Genomic DNA, 20,094 nt, shown 5'->3' with positions numbered 1-20,094 from the left:
GTGGCAGCCAGGGGACGGGCAGGGGGTGGCAGCCAGCCTGGACGCTGCTCTTACTTCTTCTTCAGCCGCCGGTCCCTCTCTGCCTGGGTCCCCAGCTTGGCAGGCACCAGGGGCTCCTGCAGCCCGAGCTCGGAGTCTGTCAGAACTAGAAGGGAAGCGATGGCAAGTCAGCCAGACCCTCTGCTGGTCCCCCTGGCGGGTCCAGGACTGGGAAGCAGACCAGCAGGAAGCTCCTCAGTGCATGAAACCCAGGGCCTGACAGGACCACCCACCGTTCCCGGAGCCTCCGCTTGGCATCCCGCACCCAGGCCGCCCCAGCCCCGACGGTGCGGTGCCCTGAGCGTTGGCCCTGCGGTATTTTCCAATGGGATGGAGCCACACTGTGCGGCACTAACAGCCGCAGAATCCTCACCAGACTTGTCCCTCCTCCAAACCAAGCTGCAAAGGAGACCCAAGAACCAGACACAAGAGGCCACGAGGCCGAGAGAACTCTCCTGGCCCAGGTCGGACGGGGAGACCGCCTCTCAGGGTGCCCTCCTCGGCCAAAAACACCGAGAGAACAAGTACCAGTCTGTCCGCCCCACCCACGGCTCCTGAGCGGAGGCCGTCCCCCAGAGCGCATGCAGGGCAGCCCTGTGCGGGCAGAGGGCAGCTGGTGTGGCTGGTCCAGAAGTCGGAGGCGCTGCCCTAGGCTCAGGTGCCGGCCGGCGGGGGGAGCACAGGAAATGGGCTTCACACAGAAGCCTCCTGCCCTGTGGCGTTCAGCTCCCCTGAGCTGGGGCAGAGGCTCCCACACGGGAGCGGGCTCTCCCCTCCCAGTCCTCCGAGCTCATGGGTTCTGACTCACGCCTTCCGGGGGCAGGAAGGTATAATTATGCAATTATGCTTTGGGCTCAAAGGTTCCTTTTCTCATTGATCATGCAGGTTTCCCTTCATGAAACTGGTTAAAGCTCTCGCTGCCTTGGGGGCTTCTAACCCTCTTCGGCTGATTCTGCAAGGCCCTCATGAGCTAACCCAGCCCAGGGTCCAAGCGCCCCCTCCCCCCCCCTCCTACCCACTCTGAACAGACTCAGCTGCATACAGGACTCTCACACCCACGTCTTTGCCTTCCTCAGACCCCCTTCCCTCCTACTTTGCCTCTGGATTCAGCCCAGATATTGGCAGCAGAGCAAGCCGCTCCGTGGCCCCCACTGCGCACCTCGGGCATCTCACAGTCGTTACCCTGTCGTTGAAGTGTCTCTTCAGTGTTACCTTCTCATCAGAGCTATTTGCAGGAATGGACTTAGCACTGAGCCTGTGTCCAGAGCTACTCAAGTGTCTGCCAAGCAAAGGACTGAGGAGATGCGGGAGCGAGGAGGGAAGGGAGAGAGCTGACGCGCTGCGTGCCTACCACCTGCCAGGCGTGCTCCAGGGCCTCCCATCATCACACGGGTGGCGCGGGGCCTGCTGCCAGGCCCCTACGCGAACAGGCCTATGGAATGTGGGTCCTGGAGGCCAGACAGGCCAGAAGGAAGTGCTGACCACAGACTCCTGACGGCCCTGAGCACTGAGCATCAGAGCCCTCGGCCGGACGACCCCGCGCAGGCCCAGCCTTCGCTCCGTACAGGAACCTCTTCGGCCATGGCGGGCCTGACCCTGGTTGGAGCCCCCGGGGGACGGGCAGCCGCCCGCTGGGGAACAACAGGCTAACGGAAACCCCGTCGGGCTGGGGTCCCTGCAGACAGCAGCAGCCAAGCCCACACCCAGCACCCTCCTGCCTCTGGCCCTCTACTTGAACTTGGACTCGTTTGCTGGGAAGGGGCAGAGACCGTGGCCCGCAGCTCCATCGTGGCTCAGCTGGGTCAGCCTGCCCTTCTCCTTTTTCCCGAACAGCCGGCCGATGGACGACTTGATGCCTTTGCGCTTGGCGCCCTTGTGCAAGGAGTCCTGGCTGCTGTGGCTGCTGCTGGGGCTGCTGCCCTGGTCCTCCGCGGCACTGAGGGCGGCACAGAGGGGAGAAGTACAGCAGGAGGGTGGGGGTCAGACCTCAGGAAGAACTTACAGGCAGTGTCAGAGTTGGGGGGGTGAGGGGAGCCATCAGAGCAGGTGACCAGGGAGACGGGGACTGTCCTTCCCTGATGGTGATTCAGAGAAGTGAGGTGTCCAGATCGCTGGACGAGGTGATGGCCGTGGGGATGGAGAGCTGGGAGGGCTCTCTTACCTCTGGCCTTCCTCCTGGCTCGGGGCTGGGTGGCCGCGCTTCTCGAGCCGCAGCGTCCTGGGTGAGGAAGGAGGAGAGGTCTCACAATGTATGGTGGCTTTATCCTCTCGGTTCTGTTCCCGAGACACTGGTGACTGAACAGACAGTGGAGCCATCAGGGGATAGAGGGAGAGATCTGGCCGCAGTGAGAGCGCAGCAGGGAGGCCTGGGGCCGGGGGAGAAGCCGGAGGACCGACCACAGGACCTGCTCAGGCCCACTCACCTGCAGCTTCCGCCGGTGCTTCCGCAAGTCACTGGGCTGGAAGAGAGAGAAGCGGGAGCTCACTTACCCTCTGGGTGCTGCCAGTCCACCCCAAGGGGAGCCCAGGTCTCAGAAGGGGAAGGTAGGAGTCGGGACCTCGCCCAGGTCTGCAGAGACATCGCAGCAGAGAACAGCTGGCCCAGAACAATAAGCCAGGGCCTCCGGGGGAGACAGGTGGGCAGCGGTCGGCTTCCTGAGCCCTGCTCCTCCAGGGAGAGGTGTGTCCGAAACAGGATGTGCTCGTGGCGGGACGTGTGGGGTCTATGCACATCACGGGAGGAGGTGGAGCCCGGCGAGGACAGGGCTGCTCCTCTACTGTCCCAAGACTCACCAGGGTCATGACCCCCATTCGGTCCAGGTCCTGAACGGCACTGCGGGAGGCACACTTAGCTGTGGAGCGGCCACTGAATGCAGGGGACCCACTGGCCAAGGACAGGGCAGTCAGAGAGGTGGGGATGGGGCCGCGCCGGTGCGGCTGGGTCAGATTGAGGGCCTCCATGCTGCCGCTCGTCACTCGCGTCTCGATCTCCTCCGCGCGGAGCTCCGTGGACTCTTTCTCCTCCTGGATCATCCTGGAGGGACGGGTCAGCATCAGCCTGGGCATCGGCCTGGGCAGCAGCCCCAGTGGCCACCAGGAGGCAGGTGCTTCTGGCCTTGCCCAGCACTTCCCACTGCAGCTTAGAAAGATCCTTCTCTCTTGTGAGCTGAACTTTGTAACAAAACTCCCGTTTAACAAAAGCAGTTGCGGGAACGGAGGCAGTTTAGTCAGAGGAATACAAACCATCTGGACGTCAGAATCCTCGGCCTAACGCCAGCTACAGGGGGACTCGGGTCAGGCCCTTGGCTCTCTGGCCAGTTTCCCAATGTGAGGAGTGGGCTACGTCCCCAAACGCTGGACCTTCACTGTGCTGACCCGTTCACAGGAAAATGAGAATAATGAGGGGGGCGGGGCTCAGAGAGACGCTGTCACACACGCTGTGACGCACAGTCACACACGACTGATGTGAAGGTGCCAGCTGAGGAAGGGGCCTGCTTTTCTGTGGGGAGTATGTCTTCCCAACGTTAGGGTGCTAACGGTCTGATGGCGGTAGAATGGCTGTGACAGGAACAGCGGATCCCTTCAATGTTTCAGTCGGTGGACTAGAAGCTGGCGGTCCTGTCAGCACGTGTGTGTGTGTGTGTGCCATGTTAACTGGCCTGTGATATCCCAGCGTGGGCACCCCTGACCCAGCGCCCTCTGTGGCCCTGAAGAGCTGGTGCTGTCCGGCTGGCTCTTCCTTGTCATTGGTCATAACATTAACAAACCCTCTCGACGGCGGGCAAAGTGCCCACCCGGTAACTTCCTGTCTGAGGCCTGGCTGTGGGGGCGGTGAGACCCGTCTGAATCCTGGCTCTACCACTCCCTGTGCTGCTCTAGGCAAATCCGTCGGTCGCTGGTTTCTGTCCCTTGTCTGTCAAGTGGAGATGATACCGTCTCCCCCAGGAATGGTGGTGAGACTGCAACAGCCTTGGTGGGTGGGAGCTGCACCCTTGGTGTCCGCTGCAGACGCCACCGGGGCACAGCCAGCCCGCAGGTCGGTCTGAGGTCAGTGTTGGGCACAGCCTCCGGGCCCCTGGACAGTGGCGCTCTCGGGTGCACCTATGAGAGACAAGCGAACTGCACACTTCCTCCTGTGGCGGCCCTGACCTGATCTCCTCGTTGATGGCGTCCAGCTGCTCCTGCAGCATCATGGCCAAGGTCTGCGCATCGGAGTGGCTGCCCGGGGAGACAACATCCACGGAGCCCACCAGACCCCCTGGCCCATCCTCATCCACGTCAGAGATCTCAGGGTCACTGTCGAAGGCAGGGGCGGCCGTGGGGGCCAGCACACCAGGCAGTGGAGACCGCTCCCAGTCCTGAGCAAAGGAGGGAAGAGGAGGGGCATTTGTTCAGCCCAAATCTGGGGGTGCAGAACCTGCATTTTAACAAGAGCCCTGGCTGATCTATTTGCACATAAAGTCTAAGAAATACGACTGGACTATCAAGGACCCCGACGGCAACGTGCTTGGCGGGGATTCCAGGGGCAGAGGTGCTCCAGCCAACACTGGCTGTGCAGCCGCCGAGAAGTCGTCTCACCACCCTGTGCCTCAGTTTGCTCGTCTGTAAAAGGGGTATTCACAGGACCTGTGCCATAGGCAGTTGTGAGGACTCTAGTGCTCAGCAGTGTCTGGCACAAAGTAAGCACGAGTAACACAAACAAAGGGCGACGAGCCCCAGGGTGTCTCGGGTCCCGGTTTGCACAGCAGGACCCTCTGGTCACCCCGAGAAGAGGAAGCTTCTCCAAAATCATCCTGTGAACCTCTCTGGTGGACAGAGGCCCTCGAGAGGCACAGAGCCGAGCTGGGGCAGCCAGAGAGCAGGGGCGAAGAGGAGCGGGGCCTGGGCAGCAGCTGAACAGGAAGAGGGTGAGGGGAGAGAAAGAGGAGCCTTCACACTGACTCCCCACCCCTCAGACGAGGAGCTCCTTCCTCCTCTCCCTGTCTGTGGGGGCCCTGGGCTCAGGACAGAGGTCAACCATCCCAGGCCAGGCGGCAACCAGACGCCTACACTTCCTGCTCCTCCGAAGGCTCAGTGAGATCTCACAGCAGCATCTCAGGAAACTCCAGGTGCCGTCCGAGGGCCCGCTAGCTACCCTGCCATCCGCCATCTCCCCACAGACCACAGCTTTGTTCCAGAAAGCGTGCCAATTCCATCCTGCCCCCGTCCCCGCCCGACCACACGCCTGCACACCCAGGCACACGTGCGCACGCTTCGGTGGGCCCCAGGGACCAGGAGGCTGGGGGAGCGCAGCTGTTGCAGCTGCCGAGGCCCCATCCAGGGCTGCAGCTGTCACTGGCACGGGGTGGGGGGCAGGGGAGGATTTATACCACACGCCGACCAGCTGTGAAACTGGAGCCAGGCACGAGGCCGGCCGAAGTGACCCCACCTCCCGGGAGATGCCCCCCTCACCCTCCACCCCTCACCTTGGCAGGCTCTTCCCGCAGCGAGAAGCGGCGACGCAGGCCCGGGGCTGCCGTGCTCAAGGAGAACCGCAGGTCCACTGCGCTGCCCGTGTGCGACCTTGCATGGGGCAGGGAGAGGATGGGCTGAGCCCAGCGCACCCCACAGGCCCAGAGTCCCGGTCTGAGAAGAGGGTCTCTGCTCCCCTACACGCAGCCCGTGCTGTGATGGGCCCAGAATGTCTAATCAGAGCCAAGGATTCCGACCACTGAGGAAAGCAAGCATGGCAAGCGGCCTGGTGTCCTCTGGGCCACGTCTTACGAATTCAGGGCTGGTCTCTCCTGAGCAGCCTGCAGGAGGGAGAGCCGGGGTGCCGCCCACTGGGTCCGTTCCCTCCCTGCCCCACCGCACTCTACACAGGAACACCTGCTGACCACTGAAGATGCAGCAAGGTCTTACCACCGACACCACCGGCCCAGCACCCCTTTCCCTAACCCCTGCCCCACCCACACACACCACACGCTTCCTTTCACCTCTCTGCAGAGAACTGTCCATTGCCCACAGATCGCTATTGCCTCGAGGGTTCTGATCTAAAGGACATTGTTGGGGAGGACACGGCCAGGCCTGCGAACCTTGATGGATTCACTCATTCAGTCTGTTCCTCACCTGCCTCTGGCAGAGAAGGGAGGCAGGGCTACGTTGCCTGCTTCACAAAATATGGAGGTAAACCCAGAAGTTCCCTGCAGCATGGGCCTAATTCCAGCACGAGGAGAGCCCCCCCCCCATCTCTTCAATGTTCTTGGGAAAGAAGCACAACCGTGTGAGGAACAGCAAGGGAGTTCCTGCTGCCTCACCTCAATCTCTCCTGCTGCTTTTGTGCCCGCTGCCTGCCACCTGCCCTAGGCGGCCCTCAGCTCAAACAGCAATCCTGCAGACCCCGAAGATGGTGTCTCCAGAGAACTAGAGGGAACCAGACACCCTCCATGGGCGGGCCATGGGCCATGCGCTGTGGGCCGTGGGCTGTGGGCCGTGGGCTGTGGGCGAGCATGTAACTCAGCAGACCCTCTGCAGGGCAGGCCCTGTCTAGGAAGTAGGAAGGATGGCCTATGTCCACGGCCTGGGGAGGGCTCTCTGTGTGTGACCTGAGCACCCCTCCGGGGTCAGGGCTCCCTGCTCAGCTGACAATGACTGGGTGGCTTTGACCAAGCTCTCCAGGCCTCAATGTCCTGCCCTGAGGTCCTAGGCGGTCTTTTGGTGGGAGGAAGTCTCCTCCTCGGGGTCCACCAGGACCCCACCCAGCCTCCCGTGCTCCAGTACCTGGAGTGGATGCCATCCACCAACGGCCCCCCTCGACCCTTCAGCTGGTCCACCTCTTGGCGCAGCTTCTCAATCTCTTCGGACAGGCGGCCCTGTGCCAGGCAGACCCGGTGTGGGGTTGGGGTCAGGGAGGGACAGAGAGGGGAGAGAGGGACAAAGAGGATGGCAGAGTTGGGGAGAAGCAGCAGAGGGCACTGCAAAGTGCAAAGCCAGGGCCCAGACCAGGCCCACAGATCACACCAAAGAGACTCGGTCCAAGGGAAGAGCAAACAGAAGATGGCGGCAGGCGGGCAGGGCTGGGCTAGGACAGGGTCTGCCTGGGGAAGGAAGGGGCTTAGGAGCGGGCCTGAAACCCGCCCCACACCTGGCACGACCCTCGAGCTGGGCAGCAGAGGCCCGTGCCCTCGGACCTCACAGACACTGCCCAGGCAGGAAGAGTGGCCGAGCCTCCTGGAACCCCTGCTCTGAGGCCTCAGCAAGCTGTTCTGCTGGCCCGGTCTCTGCCGCCTACTCTGCCCTAAGCTGTGGCCTCAGGCTCTTTACACGTAGGTGTAATGCGCCCGCTGGCAGGCTCCAGGGAGGGCCAGTGAGCTCACCGCACCGTCCGGCCATGGGCTCACTCTGTGCCGGGCACCAGAGCGGCTGCACCCAGCACAGCCCCCGCCCTCCCGGCTCCCAGCTCGGCAGCGGGTACCTTGTGGTGGTGCTGCTCCTCGATCTGCCGCTGGGAGCTCTCCAGCTCCTGCATCAGCGTGTTCTGGGGGAGAGCAGTCGTGAGCCAGGGCCCAAGGGCTCCTTCCCCACCTGCCAGGACCCGGCCTGCGAGTCTGCCCTCTAGGGCGGCAGCTCCTCCCTTCTCCAGCCTGACGATGGGCAGGCAGAGGTGCGAGGCCCAGGCCAGCCTCCACCATGACGACACTCTCACATCCGACCCAGCCCCTCCGGCCCTCCGGCCCCTCCCCTCTAGCAGGCCCTGTTCTCCAGCAGACCCCATCCCTCCCGCAGCCCCGCTCCTCTGACCTGGGGCACCCACCTTCTCCTCCAGAGCAGCCATGCGCTCCTTGAGGTGGAGCTGCAGGCGCTCGTTGGACTCGCTGAGCAGCCGGTCCACGGTGTCTGACAGCCGCTTGTTGTGGTCCTCATTCATCTTCTCCCGCTGGCGCACCTGCACACAGGCACCCCAGGGCCACATGCTCACCTGTCCCCTTCTCATTCTCTGAAGCCCCCCTCCAACTCTCCAACCACCTTCTCTCACCCTCTGTGGCTGTCCCTGGCCAGGGCCTTCCCCCTGCCCGCCTCCTCCCTGCCCCATCCACAGCCCACCCTGGGGGCGGTCAGAGAGGGGCCTCACCCTCGCCAGCTCCTGGTTCTTCTCCTCCAGCTGGCCCTCCAGCTGCCGCAGGTGCTCCTCGATGTTGCCATGCCTCTCCTCGGCCTGCGGGCAGGGGCAGATCAGTGCAGCCCCGTGTCCGCCCTCCCGTTCAGGTCACCTGTTTCCTGCATCTTGGTGCCAGGTGGTCTCTGGAGATTGGGGCCTCAGGGGCCAACGGAGCCCGGCCCTCCCCCTGCCACCCTGGAGCAGAACAGCCTTAAAACTTCCTGGAGCTGCATCACCAGACACTGGAAATTCTCCACACACTTTGGGAAAAACTCCACCTGAAGGCATGAGCTGCCTCCAGAGAAACTGACCTGCACTTAAGTGCATGGACTCAAGCCAGACTGCCTGGACTCAAATCCTGGCTCCCTCTCTTCCCAGATGTGTGACCCTGGGCCAGTTGCTGAACCTCTATGTGCCTCAGTTTCCTCAACTGCACAATGTGGGTAACAACAGCTCTGACGCCTACCACCTGCAAGGACTAAATGAGACAACAGACGCTAGCCATGGTTATGACCTTTGTGATCAACCAGCCCAGACAGTGTCTCCGTTGATGCTCATGATCTCCAGAGATGGAGACCCAGACCCCTTTGTTTCTGCTGACGAGGTCGTCCAGACCACCCCTCACCTTACAGTCAGGACAACCCTCCTCGTGACTCATGGGAAGAAAGGAGTCCTCTGTCGGTTCTGGGACATAGGAGAGCTGCTGCTCAGCATCACCCGTCCTCCACTCTCTGCCCAGCCTCGATTCCCAGGGGCTGGGGAGTCCTTCGAAACCACCAAGTCCAAACCCAATAATCATCATCATGATGACATCATCATAGAGCCAAAGGTGTCATCACATACATGACATCATCATAGATATGATGACATCATCAAAGAGACGATGGTGTCAACATAGAGGTAAGAACACTGGTGTCCAATCAGGGAGGGATGGACTGTTCCCTGGTCACAAGACAGTCAGTGGCAGAAGCAGACTTGGCCCTGGGTCTACCTAGGTACACCCAGCTGCAGGTCCCACCCACAGGGCCCCAAGCTGCCACACGGGCAGAGGCCCGGGGCCTGATGCTTACGATACTGGCTTCCTTCTCTGCATGGGTGGGGGGTTAGCCTCTGCCTGGCGACAAAGCCTCCTAAATCCCCGATTAATCCACACATATCTATGTCATGCCCTCCCCCAGCTCTTCCAGAGCCCAGTGTTCAGGCTGCACACCTCTTATGAATTATTATCCATAAAGACTCGTGTAAGACTGAGCACTTAGTGGGGTCCTGTTAGGGCAGGAGCTGCGGACGGAGGAGGTAAGGTAGACGCGGGCAGGGCAGTGTGGAGACAGACAGCCCGCCAGGGACTGGTGGGAGGGGCAGACAGGGAGGTGCAGGGGGAGCCGATGACCTTGCCTGGGGCCCCTCCGCTCCTGCCCAGGCTCTGGCCCAGAAGGAAGACATGGAGGAGCGGATCACCACACTGGAGAAGCGCTACCTGGCTGCTCGTGTATCCACTCGTTAAAATCATATTCCCTTTCTTCATCCTAAAGCTGCAGCCTTCAAGCAACCAGCGTGGTCCCTAGATCCAGATGCTTCACTTTAATAAAGGTAGATAAGCATGGATTAAACTCCACCCACTTCAGGAATTACAGACTTGGGTCCCATCTCCTCTCCGACCTCATCTTTCCAGGGATAAAAGTCCTAATTTTCCACTCCAGATACAAACCCAAGGAAGTATTAACCACGTGGTGGAAATGATCATTGAAAGAATTTGCATGAGCACCGTCTCTTCTACTTCTCGGAGCGCATTCACACCTGCTGTGGGCTGTCCCATCCCACGGGGTAATGAGGGCGAGCGCCGCTCCTCCAACCGACAGCCACCGGGTGGACTTCCTGCAGTCGCCAGTGGGAAGTGGCAGGGACACCGCGGACCCCTGGGCCCGGCCACTCACCTTGGTGAGGGCTGCGATTCTCTGGGCCAGCTCGGCCTCCACCTCCGGCAGCGTCTCTGCCTTCCGCAGGGTCTGCTGCAGCTTCTGCTCTGCCACCTCCAGCAGCTCCTGCAGGTGTCGAGCCTTCTCCTCACACTGGAGAGTGTGGCAGGGGGGACAGTCAGGAGGGAGCGCTGCAGCCCCCCAGCCTCAGCACAGTGCCAGGACAGGCCAGGAGGCAAGAAACGACCTGGTTCTTGGCTGCCCAAGGCGACCTGCAGGACCCCAGAGGCCGCTGGGCCGCCCAGGTAAGGTTCCCGCATGAGGGAGTCTCCCAGGTCCAGCACACGCCCCCACCCCTCCAGGAGCAGCTACCTGGCGGTGCAGGGACTCCTTGTTGGCCAGCTCGCTCTCCAGCTTGTCGTTGAGGTCATGGATGGACGTGGCCTCGCGCTGAGCAGCCAGGTAGCGCTTCTCCAGTGTGGTGATCCGCTCCTCCATGTCTTCCTTCTGGGCCAGAGCCTGGGCAGGAGCAGAGGGGCCCCAGGCAAGGTCATCGGCTCCCCCTGCACCTCCCTGTCTGCGCCTCCCACCAGTCCCTGGCGGGCTGTCTGTCTCCACACTGCCCTGCCCGCGTCTACCTTACCTCCTCCGTCCGCAGCTCCTGCCCTAACGGGACCCCACCAAGTGCTCAGTCTTACACTCCCAGCACTCGCCTGGCCCCCTGACTCCCAAGGCATCCAGGCAGTTGCCCTCCTGAGCGCTGAACGCTGCACCCAGCACACTGGGGCCGGCCAGGCCTTGCTCACCTCCCGTAGGTCCCGCTGATGCCTGCTGCTCAGCTCCTCCGACTTGATCAGGTCCCGGCGGGCGGTGCCCAGGTCCTCCTCCAGTTCAGCCACTGCTGCTGTCAGAGTAACCAGTCGCTCCCGGGCCTGGCTCAGCTCAAAGTTCTGCTTCTCCAGCAACTCCTGCAGCTCCTGCAGCCGGCCCTCGTCATCCTCCAGGGACAGCGAGCCGTCAGTCCACCATCGGTGCCCAAGACATCCCACTGCCCTGTGCCACCCAGGCAGGTTGGAGGAGGGACGCTCTGCCCAGCTTCTGAGCACACCTCAGTCCACCTGCCTCCTCTGGGCCCAGGAGCTCACGGCAGATGATGACCTGACACTCTTGCTCTCCCCTGTGTCTCTTGAAAAGCAATACTTTCTAGTTTGACCTACTAGTTCAGCATCTTATAACCTAGAGAGGGGCCTGACTGAAGAACAGGCTCAGAGTCAGCCCCTTCCCTGACGGAAGCTGACACACAGGTAGATGGCCCTGACAGTTCAGGTGGACCAGCACCTATGTGCCTGGCAGTGGGCACAGAAACACAACTATAGATTTCTCTGAAATGGGGTGTGGAAAGAGAAAAGAAAAGGGGGATATTGGAAGAAGCCCTGAAATACTCTGAGCAGCTGCTCCACTGAACAGGCCAGGGCCCCGCCTCCTGTCTGGGGGAAGACATGCCCCTGCTATGCAGCTCCCATAACCCACCTTCCACAGGCGTTTCAGGCCCAGCTCCACAGTCCCCTCCTCTTCCGCCACTCCGTCCCGAAGCGCTGCTCCCTGCTGCAGGGCAGACACCTGCAGGGCACAGTCCCAGCAGAGTGAGTCAGAGACAAGAGAAGCTCTCCTATGTTCCAGACCCTCCTGGGTCCCTGCCTCCCTTCGGCCAGCAGTCTCCAGCCCAGACAGCAAGACAGCAGTGAGCATCTCCAGGAGCCGAGGAGCAAAGGGTGAACCCGCCTTGGCTTCCAGCCCAGGGACAGACGGAGGTGAGCAGGCGCTTACCTGCTGGTGGGCACCTGCCAGCTGCTCCTCCAGGGTGGCGACTCGCTCCAAGGCCGCCCGGAGCCGCTCTCGCACCTGCCCAGGTAGGAGGTGAGGGTGGAGGAAGAAACAGAGACCCCACTGGGCGCAGGCTGTGGTGTGCGGCAGAGAGGCCCTGCCAAGAGCAAACTTCCAGAGGGGACGTCCCCTAGGGGGACCCTGACACTGGGCAACGGAGGAGGGAGCCTGTTATGAAGCTGGCAGATGGGTGGGAAAGAGGATGCAGGAATCACAGAGAAGGGTGCGCTGGGGGTACCTTCTCGTCCAGGGCCTTGTGGTGCTCGAACAGCGACTTGAGGGCCTTCAGCACCTCCACCTCACTGGAGACCCCTGAGGGCGACTGTGCCTGGCGCTTCACCACCGTCATCCGCAGCGATCGCTCGTGGCGGGACACCAGGCACTCCAGGTGTTCCAGAAGCAGCTGGCGGAACAGGGAGGTGAGAGGAGGGCCGTGTGCAAGGGGGGAAGGGTTATAGGAGGGCCCACGTGATCACGGTACATATGTGTACAGCCATGTGGCCTGGCCACATGTTGAAATACTTCTGTGTTCATAAGCAACTGCTGTCCCAACCAAATTCCTCCCCATGCCAGCTGCCCTGGCCTCCCCCCAGGACCTCAGGTGAAAAGCCCAGCACTGATGGTGGAATAATCTTCATCCAGACATAAGGCAGGGATGTGCCTGGGCTGGCCAAGGGGTCCACCCCCCACACACAGGCCAGGTCACCCCACTGACCCTCGTGTTGTTCCGCTCTGCTTTCAGCTCTGATATCTCCTCCTCCCGCTCTAGAAGCTGCTCCCGACACATGCTCAGCTCCCGGGTTAAGGTGGCAAATTCCTGAAAAGCCCACAGCCCCTCAGTGCACGGGACTGCCGCGGAGCCTGAGAGGCCACAGCCCTGTGCCCCTGCCCCTGCCCCTGGATTGCTGCCTTTCTATCGAGGCCACGGCCCTGTGCCCCTGCCCCTGCCCCTGGATTGCTGCCTTTCTATCGAGGCCACGGCCCTGTGCCCCTGCCCCTGCCCCTGGATTGCTGCCTTTCTATCGAGGCCACAGCCAGATGGCCAAGCATCTCACACCCTGGCCGGCCTGGCGCTGGCGCTGGTTCACTCCTCAGCTCCCACACTGTCACGCACACTGTACCGACACAGGACTCGATGGCACGCCCGGGGCACCGTGACACCACCCCAAGGACTGTGCTCCCCTCGCCTCCTCCGCTCATCGCTGCCTGGTTCCCCAGGCCTGGATGCCTCCCACCTGCCCCCAACCTTGGCCACCTGACCCAAAGCACAACGTTAACACAAACTTCTTTCCGGGTTTTCCAGTTTCTGTCTCAAGGACCCTTCCCAAGCCCTCTAAGGTCTGGTCAACCTGAGTCACCTGCTGTCTATCTACCTCTGCTCCATGGGCTCCCTACCCCCTCATCGCCCTCCAGAGCCCAAGCCTCTGTCACCACCTGAGGAAATCACATCCTCCTCAGACCTCCCCAGGCCTCCCCACCTGCCACCTCCAAGAACAGGGTCTGGGGAGCAGCAGCCAGCCTGGGGTGCCACCTGCTGGCCACATGAGCTCACTGCAGCTGCCAACTACGGCTGGTTTTCTTCCTGCGTCCAATTCCACCCGCTTCCCCAGAAGCTTGGAAGGGACAGGGAAGGGACAGGGAGGTGAGGGGCAGTGGAGGCTCTGGGGGCTCCATCTTCTGACATGCAACTGAGATGGCCTCCTGAGGGCCCTGAGGGCGCTGGGCTCGGCAGGGCTGGGGGCGGGGAGGCGTGCAGGGGTCAGGTCTGACCTGGGGGAGGGCGGAGTTCAGGTGGCGCTGCAGCTGGTCCCGCTCATGCAGGGCATCCTGGAGCCGGCCCTGCGTGGCCGCCAAGGTCTCCTGACTCTCACGAAGGGACTCTAGCAGCTTCTCCCGCTCATCCAGCATGTTCACCATCAGCTGCTCAAAGTTGGCATCCGGATCAGCACCATGTGGGGGCCCCAGAGGGTCCCCCTCGTTGATTGTGGGCATCACCTCACACATGGTGGGGTGGGCAGGGCCTTCTCAGTGTGGGGGACAGGGAAGGGATTCACAGGGCTGGCACCTCCAGGGGGACCCAGAGCAGGGGCCTCAGAGCGGGCAGTGCCAGGCGAGCAGACAGGTGGGCGGGGCTCCTCCCATGGCATCAGTTGCTCTTGGTCTGAAAGGGGCCAGGTGCCTGAGGCGCCCCTGTGAAATGGAGCCCAGGGGCCTGGCCTAACCCCTCAGGGCTGGGGTTGGGCGGGCTGTATTCCCAGGCAGGCAGGCAGCAGCTGAGCGTGGCCATGGCAGACAGGAAGAGGGTGGCTGGAAGAAGGCCCTTTGCTTAGACGGAGTTCTGGAGCCTGGCAGAGTCCCAGCTGGGTCGAGCAACACCCATGGTTCTGGAGGGCAGTGGCCTGTGGGAGAAGAGGCTGCTGTGAGGACCCGAGGAGCGGAGAAGGCACCCAGGAAGGGTGAGAAAAGGAAAGGGAGGTGTCAGTGCACGCCCCTTCTCAGCTTACTCCCACCCCAGCTGTCAGAAGTGCAGCCGCAGTGGAGTGGTTCCCACCCACGTGGCTCCCTGGCCAAATATAGAAATGATTCAGTCAGCGGCAGGCTGCCCAGAGCCCTCCTGAGACCTGGGGTGGGAGAGAGCAAGGGGAGGGACCGGGGTCTCTGGCCCCACACTCTGGCCAAGGCAGGCAAGAAGGGGTTAAAGGGCTCTAAGAAGGGGTTAAAGGACACCGGGTGGTCCTGCCCTGATAGCAGTGCAGCTGGGCTCCCTGGAGAGGCTCCTTGGTGAGGCCCGGCTGGCCCTGAGGCCCAGCATTCAGGGAGGAGGCTCTGGCTCATCACCCACCCCTGGGACCTGGCACACAGCAGCAGGTGTCCATTCTGCTTTCACGGCCAGACGATTCGAGGAAACCCAGGTGGATGTGGGGTGGGGCTGTCACTCTCCTGGGGCAGGGCTAAGACGTGGGGGCCCTGCTCAAGGCTTGGAATCTTCTCTCTCCATATAACTGCCATTGCTGGTGCTGTGTTAGCGTGTGCACAGCCTGGCTCCTGCAATGCCTTGAGCCTGGCACAGGGATGCCCAGTCATCAGAGCAGAGGTGGCAGCAGGCAGCTGGGGACTTCTCTGCCTGCAGCCAGCTTCCAACCGCCCTGCTGCTGCTGAAGGCCACCACCTGAGTCACTTTGCAGAGCTCCTGTTACATGAGAGACGTGAGGCACCCGGCAGAGCAATGCTCCACAAACAGTCTTTCCTTCCTTCCCTCTCCCTCTCCACTTGGGAGACACAGGGACAGCTTCTTGTCCACCCCTCAGGTGGCAGATGGGAGAGGACAAGACACATGGGGCCCCAGTGTGAGGTCAGAATCCACAGGAGAACCGGAGAAGAGCCAAGCCTCTTCCCCCCAACCCCCCTGCCATGCCCTCCCCCGAAGTGCTGATGCTCTGGGAGGCCAGGGAAGGATGTGGGCCTGGACCAGAGGAAGTCAGAGTGCCAGCCTGAGAACCAGAGGGCCAGTGGTTCAAGCAGGCGTGTGGGTACTGCCCACACATGTACAGAGGCAGACACAGAGCACAGAGACCCAGGACATGCACACACGTGGCCACGCACACGCTCCCAGACACACTCTGACCCAAGGGACCCTGTCCCCGAGCTCACAGCCACCATGGAGGCTGCACCTGCCCACCCCACATCCCTGCGCCCAGAACAAGAGCCCGCTGCCATCTCACTGATGCTGCCAGCACCAGTGCCCAGGACCCTACACCCTGGGTGCTCCACCTGTGAGGCTGAAAGGTCACAATGCCCCACCTCCCCCAGCTCAGCATAGCCAGGTCCTCATCCCTCCCCTCCCTGACGCCCACCCTGAGAAAAAATGAGAGAGCAGGAGGGAGGCTGCGGCAGAAAGCATGCTGCGGAGGGACACCGATCCGGGGCAGCCTGCGGGGAGTGCAGCGACCCAAAGCTGGCACCAAGGGGACCGCCTGGGTGGCCCTGGGCTTCTCACCACCTACCGAGGCCTCTGCTGTCAGACGGAGCCCACAGGGTTTGCTCTGCTCCCTCAGAGGAATGAGCTCAGGGTAACAGCTGGGAACAGCAGGAAGCACCAGTGCTGGGCACAGGTGGCCTGCGGGAGGGTTCACGGGTCCTCAAAGGGAAGGCCTGGGCGGTTCTCAGGCTGCCCACTGTGACGTGCTGGCTATTTGGTCCAACTTGGCCTCCCCCAAATCCTCCTGGTCATTCTGGCAACTGAGAAGCTAGCTTCGCTGCCACCAGCCCTCCCCAAGCCTCCCTCCAAGCCAGGTGCCAGGTAGCAGCTCCATTCGCCCTGGCAAAATGCCATCAGGTAGAGCCAGATGCCCTGCTGAGGGGGTTGGCCGAAGGGAGCCCTGGGATAGGGACACCTTTAAATAGCGCAGTTATCACCTCAGCCTAACAAAGCCTTAGCTCCTGCCGTCCAGTAACACACACAGGCCCTGATTCAGAGGCAAAAGCTACTGCCCAAAGCCAACATTTTGGGGGGATGGAGGGGTTGCCAGTGAGGGGTGCGGGCAGGCTGTAAAAGAGCGGAAGAGGGCTCCAGGTGAGCAGGACTGTGTGGGTGTGAGCAGGGCGGGGTCAGGGCTCATAAACACGGGACACGAAAACTCTGAGGTCCCTTGGGCTTCCCAAAGCTTACCCCCATCCTTTCCCAGCAAACAGGAGGAATGGGTACTTGGGTCCGATGCTCTGGCTCCCCGCTGCCCCACCAGACGGCAGGCCCATCACTGTGAGAACGCGGCCAGGGCCAGGCTGCTGCCCCACGGAAGCCACAGGGCCAGGGCCAAGCTGGAGACCCTGGTGCTCAAATCCCGAAGCCCATGAGTTGGGCCAAGAGGAAGCCTCAGAGCAAAGAGCTAAGAGGAAGGTCATCCTCCCAATTCGAGGGCACGACATGGGGAGGGAGGTGCGACCCAGGAAAAGAACAATTGTGACAGCAACTATGATTTACTCAGCTCTGACCACGTGCCAGGCTGTGCTGATGGCTGGCATATCTTAACTCACTCCAGTCCTCACGATCCCTTCCAAGGACATGGAATTCTTCTTCCCGTTTCAGAGACATGGGACTCGGGGCTCAGGCACACACCGATGTTCCCACAGTGAGTGAGAGGAAGAACGAGGTTCAAATCCAGTCTGTTTGAGTCCATAGAGGGGCCTTACTCCTTCACCCCATGACCTTTCTCAGGTCTTTCCGACCCTCATCCAGGGTGCCAGGGTGCTGCAGCCTAGGGACAGCTCCCCCTCCCCTCTGGGGGCAGGTCTCTGAGAGCAGCCACCCTGTCACTGACGAGGCCACTGGGCCTGTATCTGTGAAGCCATCTCTCTAGCTGCTCCCAGGTGTAGTCCTTGAATTCGTGTGACTATGAGAGGGAGGGGGTTAGGACGTGGATGAGAATAAGGGAGTGAAAATTCCATCTGTTGCACATATTCTGGCCCAAACAAGGGCCAAATATTTTGGTTCCATGACTGGCCTAGTGTGAGCGGAGGTCTAGTAACTGGGCCCAGCTCCCCTTCTACTTACTGCACCCATGAGAGCCTCACTGCAGGGTCCCCCAAGCCCAGGGCTCCACATGCATTAGCAATGGTGGTGATCACCCCATGAACCCCCCCCCCCACCCCCGCAAAATGTCCACTACTCATGGACCAGCATCTCTCCTTTCAGCAGAGTCCTGCTCCGTAGTAGCTGCTGGGGCCTCCACCCTCCAGCACTCACCCCGCCCCAACTCCCTTACCTAGAACTCCGGGTTCCTGCTTGGAAGGGCTCTCTGAGGTGCTGCATGCCCACCTCCCCACAAGCCTACAGCCTGCGCCCACTGTGCCACTGGTGAGCCAGTAGCTGGGCGAGTCCTCAGGCTCTGCTGGCTTTGGAGCGACCCCTCCCCAGCCCAGAGCTCCTGCCCCACAGCCCTGCCCCCGCAGCATTCGCAGTTCCCAGAGACCCCTCAGTGCATCAAAGGGCCTAGGAGCAGCTCCTACAGAGTTGGCCTCCATGTACTTTTTGCTCTGATGGCCATCCAGAGGGCCACGTTTGCTCCTGTGAGCCAGTACCGTATGCCTTCCAGAGCTAATTATAGGTCAGTGAGCCAGCAGGCCGAAGGGGGGGACAGATGGTGACTTCCTGTGGCTGCAATGCCCACTCCCTCCCCTCCATTCCTCCCAATTCTCTACCTGGGACCTGGGGCAGCTTTCCATCCTTCAGTCATCCCTACTCTGCACCAACCCCTCCTCTCCAGCACACATACTCCACACAGCTCCATACCACCCCATGTTCCCATAGCAACTCATCCAAGGGCCTAAGCCCCAGGGGAGAGTATCCCTGGCATAGAGCGGCCACAGCTAGCTCCCTCCCATCCTAAAGCCCTCTCGCCCCCAGCTCCCTGGCTCTGCTGAGCCTTCACCCTGCCCCATTGCAATCACAGCCCGTCCTCTCCCCAACTCTCACCATGATCCTCAGAGGCTCTGAACAGACCACGGAAACCCCTGACAACTCTTTCCAACCCTAAGAGTTTAGCAATCGAGAGACCCAGGAGCCTGGCTCCCTGACCTGCCCCTCCAATGCCTCCTTAACACCCAGTTGCCAGGTCACACACCCGGGTCTGACAACATGACGTGCTCAGCAGCACATGCCCAGACAGCACTGGCTGGAGGAGCTTCCCTTCCACACCCCCTGCCCCCACACTCCGCTGTCTTCCAGAGCTGGAGTCCCCGCTGGGCCAGGTGTCTAGAGCACTCTGGGGGGAGGGGGGCAATAACCACTGGGTGTTCATCATCTCATTATTGAGATACCATTCACTGCAGGCAGCCTCCTCGGACCTCAGGACAGTCCTAGAAAATAGCCAAGGGAAATCATTCAAACAGCTCCTCCTGCCCAGGCAGCTTCCCTGGCAGTGCCCGGCTGCTGATGGTAGGGGATGGATGGGCTGGAATTCCACCCTGTGGGCTCTGCCCTTTTCTAATCCAATAGCCATATAACGAAACGGGGAGGGGGCTGCTACGAGTGCCTAGGGTAACTGTGTGTACCTTTCAACTGCCCCATGGCCCTAAATTGCCTTGAAAAGACCTAGCCCCTAGCACTATCTGGCATACAGTAGGTGTCCAATAAATGTTTGCGGAACAGAGTACTAAGTGCCAGTTCCAACATCTCTGGAGAAGCCTGGCTATTGGAGGGGCCGCACGGGGAGTCTCCTCGGTAACCACTTGCTCACACGGCAGCAGAGCAGCCACCCCAACCCCCTGCCCCTAATGGACACCGCCTGGTGCCTCTCCTCAAAGGTGACATCAGCACCTAGTGGCACTTTGTCCTACACCCCCATCCTGCTCAAAGCACCCACACGGGTTTCCAAGCCCTCCAACCGGACTGGACAGCTGTTCCCACCACCAGAAGCTGCAGGATCGGCCCTGGAAAACAGACTGCGTGGTGGTCAGCTCCGCACCCTGACCCGACCGCTCGGGTTCTCCATTCCCGCCCTCTTCTCCAGTGGCGCCACCTTCGCCCCCACCTCAGTGGGACTCCGGCTGGCACTGCGCAGACGGGCATCTCAGGCTCAGTTTGCACCTGACAGTTGGAGGGTGAAGAGCTGGCGACATTGAGAAGGGCGCTGTGAGAGGCCAGGAAGGTTGAGGACCCCCGCCCCAGGAAAGCGCGAAGTCCTCAGCGCCGCTGGTGCCCCCTGGTATCTTTGGAGCAGAGCTGGCCCAGGAGTTGAAGCGCTTCTCCGACTCTCCTGGGGTGGGGGTAGGGGAGGAGGAATGGGGGTGCAGCCCCCCGTTTTCTCCAGACCTGCCAGCTTAGCCCCTCCTCCGAGGCCGATGGATGAGCACGAACTTCACCACCCGACAAATTGGGCATCGCCCCATGCTCACCCCAAGGGCACAGCACTGAACAGGCCGGTGAGGGGTGGCGGCAGAGGGACAGAGGGACGCCTGAAAACGGGCTGATGCTAAAGGCGCAGGAGACCCCTCCCCAAACTGTGCGGAAGCTGAAGGTGGAGACATCTACCCCCGATCCGGGCTCTGGACGCTCACCTGCCTGCAGTCCTCGAAGACCGGGCAGCTCGGCTGGGCAAGGAGCCCCCCGGATCGCGAGGC

The 20,094-nt window shown here is 61.6% G+C and overlaps 1 protein-coding gene across 1 annotated transcript in view; it reads right to left on the bottom strand.

Annotated features, from left to right (window-relative positions):
• The window catches only part of PPFIA4 (protein tyrosine phosphatase, receptor type, f polypeptide (PTPRF), interacting protein (liprin), alpha 4), a 30,440-nt gene extending 10,346 nt beyond the window's left edge, over window positions 1-20,094 (bottom strand). Inside the window, exons 1-20 of the mRNA XM_015559886.1 lie at window positions 20,032-20,094; window positions 13,747-14,375; window positions 12,692-12,793; window positions 12,215-12,379; window positions 11,920-11,994; window positions 11,623-11,712; window positions 10,899-11,090; window positions 10,465-10,611; window positions 10,111-10,245; window positions 8,150-8,233; window positions 7,832-7,963; window positions 7,493-7,555; window positions 6,799-6,890; window positions 5,505-5,601; window positions 4,189-4,397; window positions 2,833-3,073; window positions 2,463-2,498; window positions 2,201-2,334; window positions 1,809-1,975; window positions 55-145 (exon numbers count right to left, since the gene is read on the bottom strand). Coding sequence (XP_015415372.1) covers window positions 55-145; window positions 1,809-1,975; window positions 2,201-2,334; window positions 2,463-2,498; window positions 2,833-3,073; window positions 4,189-4,397; window positions 5,505-5,601; window positions 6,799-6,890; window positions 7,493-7,555; window positions 7,832-7,963; window positions 8,150-8,233; window positions 10,111-10,245; window positions 10,465-10,611; window positions 10,899-11,090; window positions 11,623-11,712; window positions 11,920-11,994; window positions 12,215-12,379; window positions 12,692-12,793; window positions 13,747-13,980 — 2,486 coding nt within the window. The 5' untranslated portion in view covers window positions 13,981-14,375; window positions 20,032-20,094. The remainder of the gene's footprint in view (window positions 1-54; window positions 146-1,808; window positions 1,976-2,200; window positions 2,335-2,462; window positions 2,499-2,832; window positions 3,074-4,188; window positions 4,398-5,504; window positions 5,602-6,798; window positions 6,891-7,492; window positions 7,556-7,831; window positions 7,964-8,149; window positions 8,234-10,110; window positions 10,246-10,464; window positions 10,612-10,898; window positions 11,091-11,622; window positions 11,713-11,919; window positions 11,995-12,214; window positions 12,380-12,691; window positions 12,794-13,746; window positions 14,376-20,031) is intronic.

Source organism: Myotis davidii, unplaced genomic scaffold (genome assembly GCF_000327345.1).
Source record: "Myotis davidii unplaced genomic scaffold, ASM32734v1 scaffold1915, whole genome shotgun sequence".
NCBI classification, from domain to species: domain Eukaryota; kingdom Metazoa; phylum Chordata; class Mammalia; order Chiroptera; family Vespertilionidae; genus Myotis; species Myotis davidii.
The sequence above is the reverse complement of the archived record's forward strand: the minus strand, read 5'-3'. Positions and strand labels throughout refer to the sequence as shown.